General features: G+C 63.4%; 1 protein-coding gene across 1 annotated transcript; it reads right to left on the bottom strand.

Annotated features, from left to right (window-relative positions):
• Positions 1-1,502: 1,502 nt before the first annotated feature.
• AP1M2 (adaptor related protein complex 1 subunit mu 2) lies at positions 1,503-9,256 on the bottom strand. The gene is made up of 12 exons (XM_032780452.2): positions 8,844-9,256; positions 7,773-7,929; positions 7,482-7,549; positions 6,160-6,290; positions 5,757-5,904; positions 5,452-5,578; positions 5,030-5,172; positions 4,380-4,451; positions 3,636-3,794; positions 3,123-3,248; positions 1,955-2,030; positions 1,503-1,724 (listed from the first exon to the last, which is right to left on the bottom strand). The coding sequence occupies exons 1-12, from the start codon at positions 8,883-8,885 to the stop codon at positions 1,702-1,704; spliced, it is 1,272 nt and encodes a 423-aa protein (XP_032636343.1). The 5' UTR covers positions 8,886-9,256; the 3' UTR covers positions 1,503-1,701.
• Between the last annotated feature and the right edge of the window lie 3,205 nt (positions 9,257-12,461).

Genomic DNA, 12,461 nt, shown 5'->3' with positions numbered 1-12,461 from the left:
TGTATCCGAACCACCGGCCCCTGGCCACGCCCCCTCCCCGGACTGGCCAATCAGAGCCCGGCTCCGGGCAAGCTCTGGCAGCCTCTCGCCTCCTGATTGGCCGCGAGGAGGCAGCACGGAGGGCGGGGCTCCCTGATTCAAACGCAGCTTCGGGCGGGAAGGACGCGGCGGCGCCGGAGTGACCCGGACCCCCTGACCCGCCCCTCCCCCTATAGCGGGACCCCTCCCCCCCTCACCTGTCTCAGGACCCCCCCTGGGCGGGAACCCCCTGACTCATCCCCCTCCCCTATGGCCAGGACCCCTTCCCCCCCAGCCCCTGTCCCAGTGAACCCCCAGTAACTGGGACCCCCCTAATCCCTGGGGCCAGGCCCCCCCCCGGCCGAGTGAAGAAGGCCTGGCACCCCCAGCCCTGGGCTGTGCCCCCCATCCTCAGCTTCCCCCTGCCATGCTCCATACAGCTGCGTGGGGCAGCAACTCACCAGCGCCAGAGGAAGCAGCGGATTGTTGGGGGGGCGCAGGTAGCAGGCAGGCAGCCTGTGTGCCCAGCCGCCATGCCCTAGCCCCCCCGCTGCAGCACCTGCCCCATATGCTGCATTGGAGGATGGGGGCCAACTCCCCTGCAATCCAGCTGGGCATTCTCAGCTCTGCCCCCCACCCCCAGCTCATGCCATTACCAGTGTGGGGAAATTCTCAGGCCTTTCCCCCCCCCCCGGTGCTGCCCCCAGCTGAGAGGGGGAGCAATGTTCCTCTCCATGCAGCCAGGTCAGCACACCCACCTGTCCTGCCTCGCTCCTGCCCTCACCCCTCCACCCCCCCGGCATGGGTGCCAGGCTGTGGGGGGGTGGCCTTTACTCCAGGGCCATTAATAACCAGCTCTTAGGCGAGCAGCTGCTGACTGGCAGCTCCTAGCACGAAGGGCCGACGCTCCCTCACCTCCACCCCCACTTTGCCAGGACGTGGCACCGCAAAGCCAGCAGCCTCAGGGAGGTTTGGAGCCAGAGCCCGGTTAGCTTTCCCCATGAGCACTAGGTCAGACCCTCGCCCTGGGCACTGGAGCTGGCAGGGGACGGGGCAGAATTCTCTGCCTCCTGCCTCCGTCCTGCTCCGTAGCAGGGGTGACGCATGGGGTTCACCTCGCAGCTGCCATTGGAGGCAGTACGAACAGGCCAGCCCACAGCAGCCAGAATCCTGTCTCCACCACTCCTGCTTGAGAGGGAGGGACCCAGCGCCCTGCAGGGCAGCGATTCCTCGGCCCCGGGGTGCCCTCCTGGCCCACTGGCTCACACCCTGAGGCAGGAGGGTTTAGATCCCATCCCAGCTCTGTCGTCCTCCCTTGGGATCCTGGCTGCGGACGCACACCCAGCCCCACTGACTGCAATGGGGAGCAACCGAGGGCAGAATGTGGCCCTCTGCAAGCCCCGCCCAGGTACCAGCAGCACCTTCCAGCCCCCTGGCAGCTGGCACCAAAACCATCCTCAGAGCCAAGTGAGGTTCGTTTTTTTCTTTATATGTTGATAGAGAAGTTGGCAGAAAGGACCAGGCCTGAGGCAGGCCAGAGGGCAGCGGCCCAGGGGGAAACACACACAAACAAAATTCTCTTAAAAGGGCCTCTCTAGAGTCACAAGGGGCTCGCCGCGGTCCAGGGGCTGCAGCCTCCTTCCAGCGCGGGGGTGGCAGGACCCCTCGCTGCTCAGCTGGCGCCTACTGGGTCCGGAGCTGGTAATCTGGAGCGAGAAAGGGAGATGTGGGGGGTGAGGTGGGATCGTAATGGTCCAAGTGGATCACGCCAGCGCCAAGTGCACCACAGCCCTGTGACCCTTCCCGGAATCCGCCCGTCCTCAGTCGACCCCACCCCCATGGCTGGGGGCTTCCCCCATGTAGGGCTGAGAGGGGAGACCCCAGGGGACCTACCCCGCCAAAGCACCCCCCAGCTGGGCAGCCCCAGGTGACTCACCCCCACTCTGGGTGATATATCGCACCCAGGGTAGCGCCTGGTACCCGCTCTTCTCGATGATCTTCATATAGCGCACCTGGGGGGTGGGGGAGGAAGTCACAAGGCAGGTGGCTATTTGGTGGGGACGTTCCCGCCCCCCCAGCACCCCAGCCTCCCTCCAGCTTGCCAGTCACCGGGACCTTCCCTTCTGGCCCCTCAGCCATCCAGAGACTTCAGGGGCACGCCGCAAGCATCAGTCCCCTGGGAGCAGGTGAATTGTCATACAGGGGAAACCAAAGCACAGGCCTGGCCTCCCTGCGTCTCCAGCTCATCTGCAGAGTCGCTGCATTTCCCTTAGCCCCAGCCCCCCCAGACAGCCCAGACTCTGCGATAGGGTCGCAGGCTCAGGGAAGAGGAGGGGGAATGAACCCCACGCCTAGCTGCTGAGCTGCAGCCCCGGGCGGGGCTTCCCATCCCGAGTCCAGCTCCCCTGACAAGTCGCTCGCACACAGAACCACCACACAGCGGGCGCGTCCCCGGCAGGAACCAGAGTGTCCCCAAGCCGTAAGCGGGGGGGGGTGGATCTCCCCCCTCCCAAGGGAGGCATTGGCTGCCCACCCTGCCCCTGGGCTTCCCCAGCTGCCCCCACACATCCCCTAATTCTCACCTCCCCACATCCAGCCCCTCTGCAGTGGGGCAGTTACCCCACTCTGATGGGGGGGGGGAAATTGGGGAAGCAGCCACAGCTGGGGCCACACCCAATCAGGCCATAGCTGGCCTGGATCGAAGGGCTCGGGCTCACTCCAGCCTGGCAGCTCCCCAGGCTGAGGCCTCGTTAAAGACCCAGGACGCTCCTGGGGCTGCAGAGGCAGCTGGTCCAACCCCCTCACCAATGATAAGCGGCCATGACAGACTGTCTGCCCCAGGGAGCGGAGACTGGGTGACGACTGGCAGTAGCCACTGAGGCAAGGTGGGCCTAGAGGTGGGGGGTTCCCCTAGGAGGGGAGAGGCAGAGTGTAGGGGCACCGCTGGGGGGCAGCACCCCAAGGTAAGGGGCACTGGGAGCTGAGGCAGCAGAAGGTGCTCAGATGGCTGGAACTGAGCTAATTCCCAGGCAGTGCCATGGCAGTGGGGCTACAGTCAGCTACACCCCCTCACTCCATACAACCCCCCGACCCCTCCTGCCTACCTGGATTCCTGAGACTGTGAAGTAGGGGATCTCGAAGCGGACAGCAATGGGCGGCCGCCCCTCCACCTCCTCCTTCTCCACGCTGGGCAGCCCGAAGTGGGCCCGCATCAGGAACTCTTTCCCACCCTGTGGAGACGAGTGCAGCCCTCAGGGGGAAACTGAGGCTGCAGATTGCCACAGGGCACCCTCACACACACACCTCTCTGTGAACAGCCGGCCAGCCTGGGGGATCGATTCGACTACACAGGCAGCAGGCAAGTAACTCACCCAAGGTTACTTAGCAAGTCAGTGGCAGAGCCAGGGATTGAATCCAGCAGTCCTGGCTCCCGGCACCTGTGGCTCTAACCACTAAACCCCACTCCCTTCCTGGAGGCAGGGATTGAATCCAGCAGTTGTAGCTCCTGTGGCTCTAACCACTAGACCCCACTCCCTTCCTAGAGCAAGGGCTAGAACCCAGGAGTCCTGGCTCCCCGCCCTTGCCAGTATAGGGGGGAGGGCAGAGGCTGCTCTTACCGGGAACGACTTGATGCTCCAGATGACGATGTTCTTCTCAGGCACGTACTTGGCGCTGCCAACGCTGGTCTTGAACTTGGGGGAGTCGGCGTCGCTCGGGACAGGGACCGAGATCTCCACACTGTTGGCCACCGACTGCTTCTTGAACTGGCCCTTTGCCTTCCCAGGGCAAGTGGGGGACGCAGCGTCAGAGGCTTCCCCTTTCACACCTCAGCAACCCCGTGAGCAGGGGTTGGGGCTGGGGGGAGATCAGCCCCTCCTGCTGCTCGCCCAGGAAGGCAACAGAGTTATTGCACAGAGGAGTTAATTGGTGGGGCTTGTTATCAGCCATTAGCACACTAGCCCTGCAGCCCAAGGAGGGCTAACAGAAAGGTCTCCTGTCCGAGCCACTCAGTCACCCTCCTACCCCCCAGAGGGAGACCACGTTATCCCCATGTTACACATGGGGAAACTGAGGCATGGGGCAGCGGGAGTGACACACTCAGGGTCCTGCAGGAAACTGACCCCAGGTCTCATGAGTCTACAAGAGTGTCCTACCTGCTAGGCCCCTCCTGGCGTTCATTTCCCTTGGAGGCTGGGGGTTTTGGGGGGCTCAGTGCAGGCCAAGGGGAGTCCCCACACCCCGTTAGCTCAGGGGGATCGGACACAGCAGTGTGAAAATCCAGGGTGGGTGCAAAGGAGCAAGGTGCCTTTGGGCCCGGTCGTGGCAGGTTCCCCTTGCCCGCACCCAGCCCGGGGGCTCACCTTCACCATGATCTCCACGCGGCTGTGGGAGAACTTCTCGATGACCGACTCGATCCAGATGAGGGGCTTCACCTTCCCACAGGGAGGGAGAACAGAGAGTCAGGCAGCCCTGCCCTGGCTGCTGCCCAGGAGGGAGTCACTCAAGGGCCCACAGTGAATCATTGGGAGAGCCAGGGGCAGAACCCAGGAGTCCTGCTTCAACCCACTAGATCCCCACGCCCCTCTCCAAGCCAGGGGCAGAACCCAGGAGTCCTGCTTCAACCCACTAGATCCCCACTCCCCTCTCCAAGCCAGGGGCAGAACCCAGGAGTCCTGCTTCAACCCACTAGATCCCCACTCCCCTCCCCGAGCCAGGGGCAGAACCCAGGAGTCCTGCTTCAACCCACTAGATCCCCACTCCCCTCTCCAAGCCAGGGGCAGAACCCAGGAGTCCTGCTTCAACCCACTAGTTCCCCACTCCCCTCCCCGAGCCAGGGGCAGAACCCAGGAGTCCTGCTTCAACCCACTGGATCCCCACTCCCCTCCCCGAGCCAGGGGCAGAACCCAGGAGTCCTGGCTCCCAGCCCCTTGCTCTAACCACTCAACCATATTCCCTCCAATCTCATGTGTCAGACAGGAGTGGGGGCCCTCCCTGTGGGTCCTCTGCCCACCTGTGTGTTGAGCCGGTAGGACATGAGTTCGAAGTCTCCGTCGGGTGGGATGAAGGAGATGGTGCGGTCGTTTTCGAAGCGCGAGAGCCGCACGCACTGGTGGAACTTGACATCCTCCAGTTCCACCGACTTGTTCTTGCCACCTGGAATGCCGAGCAGAGGGGGCAGAAGGGCTGGGGGGTGCAACTGGATGGGGGGAGCCCTGCAGACAGTTAAGATCTGCTCTAGCTGAAAACCAAGACACAGTTTACGTAGGACCTACAATAACTCAAGGCGCTAGAGGGAGCTCTGCCATAAGTGTGTGTGGGGAGCAACCCGTGGAGTCAGCATGGCCCCACCCTTCCAGACAGGGTGCCCCTCCCCTCTCTCTGCCTCAGGCAGAAGGAGCTAACCCCCGGTAGGGGGCACCCCCAGGTACTTACGCCCGGTCAGCTCGAAGAGCATGCGGTCGTTGAGGCCCAGCCGCAGCTCAGGCATGCCGGAGAGAAACACCTTCAGCTTGATGGTGCCCATGATCTCGCTGAGCAGGACGCTGCCGTTGGTGTTCACCTGGGGGCAGGAGCACGGTCAGTGGAGGGACCCTGTTCCCCTCTCCCACGCTGACCCGGTGGCCGGGCACGGGCTGGGATGGGGGGCTCAGGCAGCCACCGACCAGGGCAGGGAGCACAGCCGGCATCCGCTCTAGCTGGGGGCGTCTCCCTTGTCACCCCAGCCCCTCTCCGCTCACCAGCAGGTTCACAGACTCGATGACATCGATGAAAACCTCGTTCTTCTTGTACCTGATGCCCTCGGAGCGCCAGGACACGGCATTGGTGACAGTGGGGGGCACGTGGGATTTGCCAGTCTCCAGCTTGTTGCCTTGCTGGGTGATGTACCTGAGGACAACGCCCGGTTAAACGAGCCCGTCTCCGTCCCTGAGGCATGGCCTTTGCTGCCCACTCTGCCTCTGGCTGGAGATCTCGGTTACCCCCCCAGCCCCGGAGGCCGGACGTCCAGCCCCACGAATCCGGCAGGAAACTCGTCTCTGTGTGAGCCTCCGTTTCCTGAGCTTCTCCATTCGCCTTGTTTTCACTCACTGCCTCCTCAGGCCCAGCCGCGTGAATCGACTGGCCCCAGGCCGGGCTACTCACTCCTGCAGGATTTTGCTGTCGGTCGTCTGGGGAAACCCGAAATCCATCAGTTCATCCAGCAGCTCGTAGATGACGACAAAGTTGTCTCGGATGCTCTCCTCCTCCAGCTCCTTAAAGTACTCGGAGAAGACCTGGGAGAGGGGCAGGAGCATCAGCCACTTCAGATGCCCCTCGCTTGCCCGCCTCTTCCCAGGGGCCAAGGTGGGATCTCCCTCCCCCAGGAATAACCCATGGCCCCACTCTGCCAGCTAGGCGAAGCCATGCCAGGCACGGGGGCTGGGGGCAGGAGAGGGATGACCAAGTGGATCTGTTCTGGGCTCCCCTGGAGCTGGACAGTGCCAGGGTGAGGGGGGATCAAGTGGATCTGTTCCGGGATCCCCTGGAGCTGGACAGTGCCAGGGTGAGGGGGAATCAAGTGGATCTGTTCTGGGATCACGCAAAGCTGGGTGCTGCCAGGTCAGGGAGATGAGGGGGAATCAAGTGGATCTGTTTCTGGGATTCCCCTGGAGCTGGACAGTGCCAGGGTGAGGGGGAATCAAGTGGATCTGTTCTGGGATCATGCAGATCTGGGCACTGCCAGGCCGGCAGGGGGATCAAGTGGATCTGTTCTGGGATCCCCTGGAGCTGGACAGTGCCAGGGTGAGGGGAAATCAAGTGGATCTGTTCTGGCATCACGCAAAGCTGGGTGCTGCCAGGTCAGGGAGATGAGGGGGAATCAAGTGGATCTGTTCTGGGATCCCCTGGAGCTGGACAGTGCCAGGGTGAGGGGGAATCAAGTGGATCTGTTCTGGGATCATGCAGATCTGGGCACTGCCAGGCCGGCAGGGGGATCAAGTGGATCTGTTCTGGGATCCCCTGGAGCTGGACAGTGCCAGGGTGAGGGGAAATCAAGTGGATCTGTTCTGGGATCACGCAAAGCTGGGTGCTGCCAGGTCAGGGAGATGAGGGGGAATCAAGTGGATCTGTTCTGGGATCCCCTGGAGCTGGACAGTGCCAGGGTGAGGGGGAATCAAGTGGATCTGTTCTGGGATCATGCAGATCTGGGCACTGCCAGGCCGGCAGGGGGATCAAGTGGATCTGTTCTGGGATCCCCTGGAGCTGGACAGTCCCAGGGTGAGGGGGAATCAAGTGGATCAGTTCCGGGATCACACAAAGCTCCAATGTCCAAGGCTTTCCTGCCTCCCCATGCAGACGTCATTGGCTCTCCCAACCCCTCTGTGCTCAGCCCAAGTGGGGGTCCCAGCGGACGTGACACCGAGGCTGCAGCCCATCCCCCCAGCAGGACGTGCCCCCATTGGATCCAGCGCCGCCCGTGCCCTCACCTCCACCACCTTGTAGAGGAAGGAGTACACCAGCGAGGCGTTGGCATTCTTCATGGTGGTGGCCACCACTGTGGGGCGGGTTAAGGAAAGGGGGGGTCACCTTGGGGGCAGGATACCACATTCTGCCCTCGCACCCACCCCTGTCCCAGGAGGACCCACTGGGGGAGAGGGGTCGGGTGGCTGTCGGTTAGCGCCGGAAGTTTGGGGATGTGGCACCAGGAGATCACAGGCGCCAGGACTTGCAAAGGCGGGAGTGAGGCGGGGGGGCGGCAGCCGGCGCTGGCAGGATACAGTACAGGTTGGTGTGCTTGATCCAGAGGAAGTGGACTTTGCCGTGGGTCAGCAGGGGCGTCAGGGCCCCCTCCTCCTCCTTCTGCATCAGCAGCGGCATGAAGTGATCAATCTCTGCCATGCTCACGTCCCCCTTGTAGTTCCGGCTGATCAGCGGCTGCAGGACAGAGAGGTTGGGGGCACATGGGGACAGTCCCAAGGAAACCCCCCCAGGGGAGCACCAGCCCTGCCCCCAGGGGCACCCGCTCCCCACAGCCAGGCTTTGGCCCTGTTCCAACAGGGGGTGAGGACTTTGTGGCCTTTCATTCATTCAGGCGAGTGGCCTGGTGGACTCCTCGCTCAGGGGACCCCCCCCGCCAGGCTCCCCACGCAGCCTCTGCCCCCCATGGCCCAGCAGCCTGGCAGCCCCTCCAGAGCCCAGGCAAGCAGCACCCAGAGCTCAGTCAGGGTGGGACGAGGCCTTTCTGGGACAAGTTGTTCCCCATCTGCCCCTGGTGGAGCTGGAGCCGGGCGTCCGGATGGGAGCTGGGGCTGGCTGGGCCTTGGGGCCAATGGCCTTGGGGCTTGCCAGTCCCACCTGGCTGTGGCCATTCCATGACCTTCCCGGGACCCCAGGTGGAGTGGGATGTCCCCCCCTTCACAGCATGCTCCTCCCCACATCTCATCTGCTAGTCAGAGCAGTGGGGCTGGGAGCCAGGACTCTGGGACGGGAGTGGGGTGTAGTTATGGGGGGGCTGGAAACAGGACTCCTGGGTTCTCCCCCAGCGAGGGGAGGAGAGGGGGGTCTGGTGCTTGGAGCAGGGGCCTGATGCCAGGACTCCTGGGTTCTATTCTTGGAGCTGGTTCTGTGGTCTCCCCCCGCCAGTGCCTTGGTTTCCAGGGATAGTTGTTCAGAGCTGGTCCTGGGGTGGCACCAGACCAGGGCAGAGCATGCAGGGGGGGTCTCTCCAGCCTCCCTTTAGGGACCATTTGCAAAGTGCCCCCCCCCCGTTCTGCCCAGCCTGGACCCAGCTGCCCAGGCCGAGCCGGTCGGGGGCGGGAGGCTGGGGGGCAGCAGGGCCCAGGGCTCACCTTGCCTTTGAGATCCAAGACAAAGACAGCAGAGGCTGACATGATCCTGCCCTAGCCTGGCCCCCTCCGGGCCTGTGCACACTGGCCAGGGCTCCCTGCTGCTGCTGCTTCCTCCTTCCTGGCTCCCGCTGCGTCACCTGGGCCAGGTGAGGGAGCTGCACCCACAGGTGAGCTGGCCCCTTAAAGGGGAAGTGACACACATCCACCGACAGGTCGGAGGAGGCGCCAGGCCCCTGGCACACCTGGGCACTGGGACAGGCGGTGCTTGTGCCCTCCTGTGGATCTGCCCCACAGCTGCCCTGGGCGCTGGGCTCGGCTGGGCTGGAGGAATCCTCTCCACCCTCCAAGAGTCCAGCGAACCCCCTCTCGGTGCTTAGCCCCAAACTGCTGCCCCCGCTCAGCACCTGGGGGGTCGTTCCTAGAGGGAAGCAGAGCCCAGCCCTGGGGCTGTCAGCACATGGGGGTGCCTGGGGCGAGGGGAGGAGGGAACTGGGGGGCATTGGGAAAAGATGGGGGGATAGAAGGGGCAGGAGAGGGGGTGGCCTGGGCCAGGAGAATTTCCTTGCTTTGCCGTGGGCCCTGGCCTAGCAGGAATTCCCCAGCCATCCATGCGGGCGGGCACATTCCAGCCCCGGCCCGGGCGACCTCGGCAGCCAGGACAATGGGGGGCTGTGCTGGGCAGGCCGGTCCCAGCTGGTATCCAGCCTCCTCTGCACCGGGCTATGTTGCTAGGCGCTGATGCGTGGCTCCAGGCATCAAAGGCAGCCTGTTGTGGAGCTGGATGCGGAGGGACGTGGGAGCCTGGCACGAGCCGGGGAATGCAGGCGGGCGGCAGCTGGAGCCATGGGAGCTCATGCATCAGACTCCATTTCCTGCAGAAGATTCTCGCAGAAGCATCTAGAATCCCTGAGCAGCGTTGGGGTCCCCCTGGTGCCTGGCATTGCCCAGACCCCAGCTGAGATCTGAGCTCCTTGGTGCCAGGCGCTGCTCAGGCCCCAACCAAGATCTGAGCTCCCTGGTGCCGGGCACTGCCCAGACTTCAACTGAGATCCGAGCTCCCTGGTGCCGGGTGCTGCCCAGATCCCGACTGAGATACAGGCCCTCTGGTGCCGGGCTGCCCAGACCCCTGCCGAGATCCAGGCTCCGTCGTGCCAAGTGCTGCCCAGACCCCGATCGAGATCAGGGCCTTGTCATGCCAAGCGCTGCCCAGACCCTGACCGAGATCAGGGCCCTGTTGTGCCAAGCGCTGCCCAGACCCCAATCGAGATCAGGGCCCTGTCGTGCCAAGCACTCCCCAGACCCCGACTGAGATCCAGGCCCACCAGTGCTGGGCACTGCCCAGGCCCCAACCGAGATCCAGGCCCACCAGTGCCGGGTGCTGTGTGGATGCAGCACGAGAGCGATTCCCTAAAGACCCAAAGCCTGGGCAGGGAAGTAGAGGCCCAGAGAGATGTGACTTGCCTAAGGTCACCAGCAGGGCAGTGCCAGAGCCAGGAACAGAACCCAGGTGTCCTGAGTCTCAGCCCAGCGCCCCACACACTAGCCCGCACTGTCTCTGTGGTATGATGAGCATGGGCAGCTCCGATACCTCCTCTCTCCGGCCCAGCAGCAGCACTGGACTCTCTGGGCCTTTCCCTTGCTCCAGCTCTCAGCCCATTTCCTAGTGGGGCGGGTGCCCACCTCCCAGAAACCATTCCCCGGCTTGGCACCCCCTTGCCATCAGCCTCAGCAGAGAGCCCTGCTCCCTCCGGCTGGGGGGGGCTGCATCACGGGGGGGGATGTGGGTACTGGGCACAACCCCTCCCTGAAGAGTGCCCACTCTCCCTCCCGGGAGGGGCCCACTCTACCCCCCGGGAGCTGGAAGGCAGCTGAACCCAGAGGCTGTGTGGACGATTCCATCGCAAAACCCAAACCCGTGTGGGCATCCGGCTCAGCTGCTGCTCCGGGGTGGAACTCAGAGCTCTGAGAGTCTCCTCCCCTGGCACCAGCCTCAGGGAGAGTCACCCCAGCATTGGGGGCCCCCCCAAGGTCCACTGCAGCTGAGCTGCGTGGGGGGCTAATGGGGTGCCCGGCTCCAGACGGCGGAGCCCGAGCTGCCAGGGCCTGGCTCCCCCATGAGCAGGGGACTCGCCCTTTTCCAAGGGACCTGAAGCCCTCAGCTGGGACGGGCCCAGTCCCTGCCCTGTCCCCTTGTGTCCCTTGTGACGTGTTTCCTGAGCGAGCGAGGCAGCAGGGGGCGCTGATGCCCCCTTTCCAGGACCCAGGGAGCCTGTTCCCATGGGCCTGACCCCCGGGATCTTTTTAGGGGTGTCCCAGGGGAAGCCCAGGAGGTGCAAAGACTAGCCCGTTTGGGAAGCAAGCCCTGGGGCTTGGCAGCACAGAGCTGAGAAGGGATGAGGAGGAAGGATGGGCTGGCGGCCGAGGTGCTGGGTAGGACCCAGGAGATCTAGGGTTAGTTCCTGGCTCTGCCCCAGATTCTCCTGTGGGGCCTTGGGCCTGTTCCTGCATCTCTCTCCAGTCCCCCTCTGTCAAATGAGAGTGACCTGCTGTTCTCCCGCTGGGTCTGTCTGGCCTTTTTAGATTGGAAATATGGACGGATTGTCTGGGCAGCACCCAGCGTGACGGGGCCCTGGTCTCAGCTGGGGTCTGGGCAGCGCCCGGTGTGACAAGGCCCTGATCTCAGCTGGGGTCTGGGCAGCGCCCGGCATGACGGGGTCCTGATCTCAGCTGGGGTCTGGGCAGCGCCCGATGTGACAAGGCCCTGATCTCAGCTGGGGTCTGGGCAGCGCCCGGCATGACGGGGCCCTGATCTCAGCTGGGGTCTGGGCAGCGCCCGATGTGACAAGGCCCTGATCTCAGCTGGGGTCTGGGCAGCGCCCGGCATGACGGGGCCCTGATCTCAGCTGGGGTCTGGGCAGCGCCCGGCGTGATGGGGCCCTGGTCTCAGCTGGGGTCTGGGCAGCGCCTGGCGTGACGGGGTCCTGATCTCAGCTGGGGTCTGGGCAGTGCCCGGCGTGACGGGGCCTGGATCTCGGTTGAGGCTCTCAGCACCGCTGTAATACATATATAATAAAAAGGGGCAGCTCAGGAAGAAAACTGAAGCAGGCAATCGCTCTGTGCCAGGCAGTGTGAGCAGACGCTGGTGCCAAGCCCTGGGCAGCGAGACCCAAGGAGGAGCAGGCTGGGATCTAATGCAAGGGGTAGGTCCTGGGGGGGGTCTCAGTGCCTGGTCCAGTCCCCCCTCTCCTTCTGCTGAGCTGATGCCGGGGTGAAATTGAAAATGAGTTTTCATTTAAAAAAAATTCATTTTGGACTGGTTTGTTCTGACGGGCTGCAGGGACGATGGACTGATGGCCCCATCCAATACAGCTGGGATACCAGGCTATATGGGCCCCTAATAATCTATAGGGCACGACAAGACATGGGATACTGGACTATATGGACCAGCAACAGTCTATATACACCTCTACCCCGATATAACGCTGTTCTAAGGAGCCAAAAAATCTTAACCATGTTACAGGTGAAACCCCGTGAACTTGCTTTGATCCACCTGAGTGCGCAGCTCTGCCCCCCAGAGCACTGCTTTACTGCATTATATCCGGATTCCTGTTATATCAG

The sequence above is a fragment of the Chelonoidis abingdonii genome, chromosome 26, assembly GCF_003597395.2.
Source record: "Chelonoidis abingdonii isolate Lonesome George chromosome 26, CheloAbing_2.0, whole genome shotgun sequence".
NCBI classification, from domain to species: Eukaryota; Metazoa; Chordata; order Testudines; family Testudinidae; genus Chelonoidis; species Chelonoidis abingdonii.
This window is presented reverse-complemented; position numbering and strand designations above follow the sequence as displayed.

What these genes read in the sequence shown, in the direction of transcription:
- AP1M2 (XM_032780452.2), bottom strand. Translation starts at nt 8,885, where the DNA reads ATGTCAGCCTCTGCTGTCTTTGTCTTGGATCTCAAAGGCAAG. An exon ending in TCCTCTACAAGGTGGTGGAG is followed by an intron (nt 6,291 to 7,481) that starts GTGAGGGCACGG and finishes CCCCTCTCCCAG; the next exon opens with GTCTTCTCCGAGTACTTTAA. An exon ending in TCACAGTCTCAGGAATCCAG is followed by an intron (nt 2,031 to 3,122) that starts GTAGGCAGGAGG and finishes CCCACCCCCCAG; the next exon opens with GTGCGCTATATGAAGATCAT.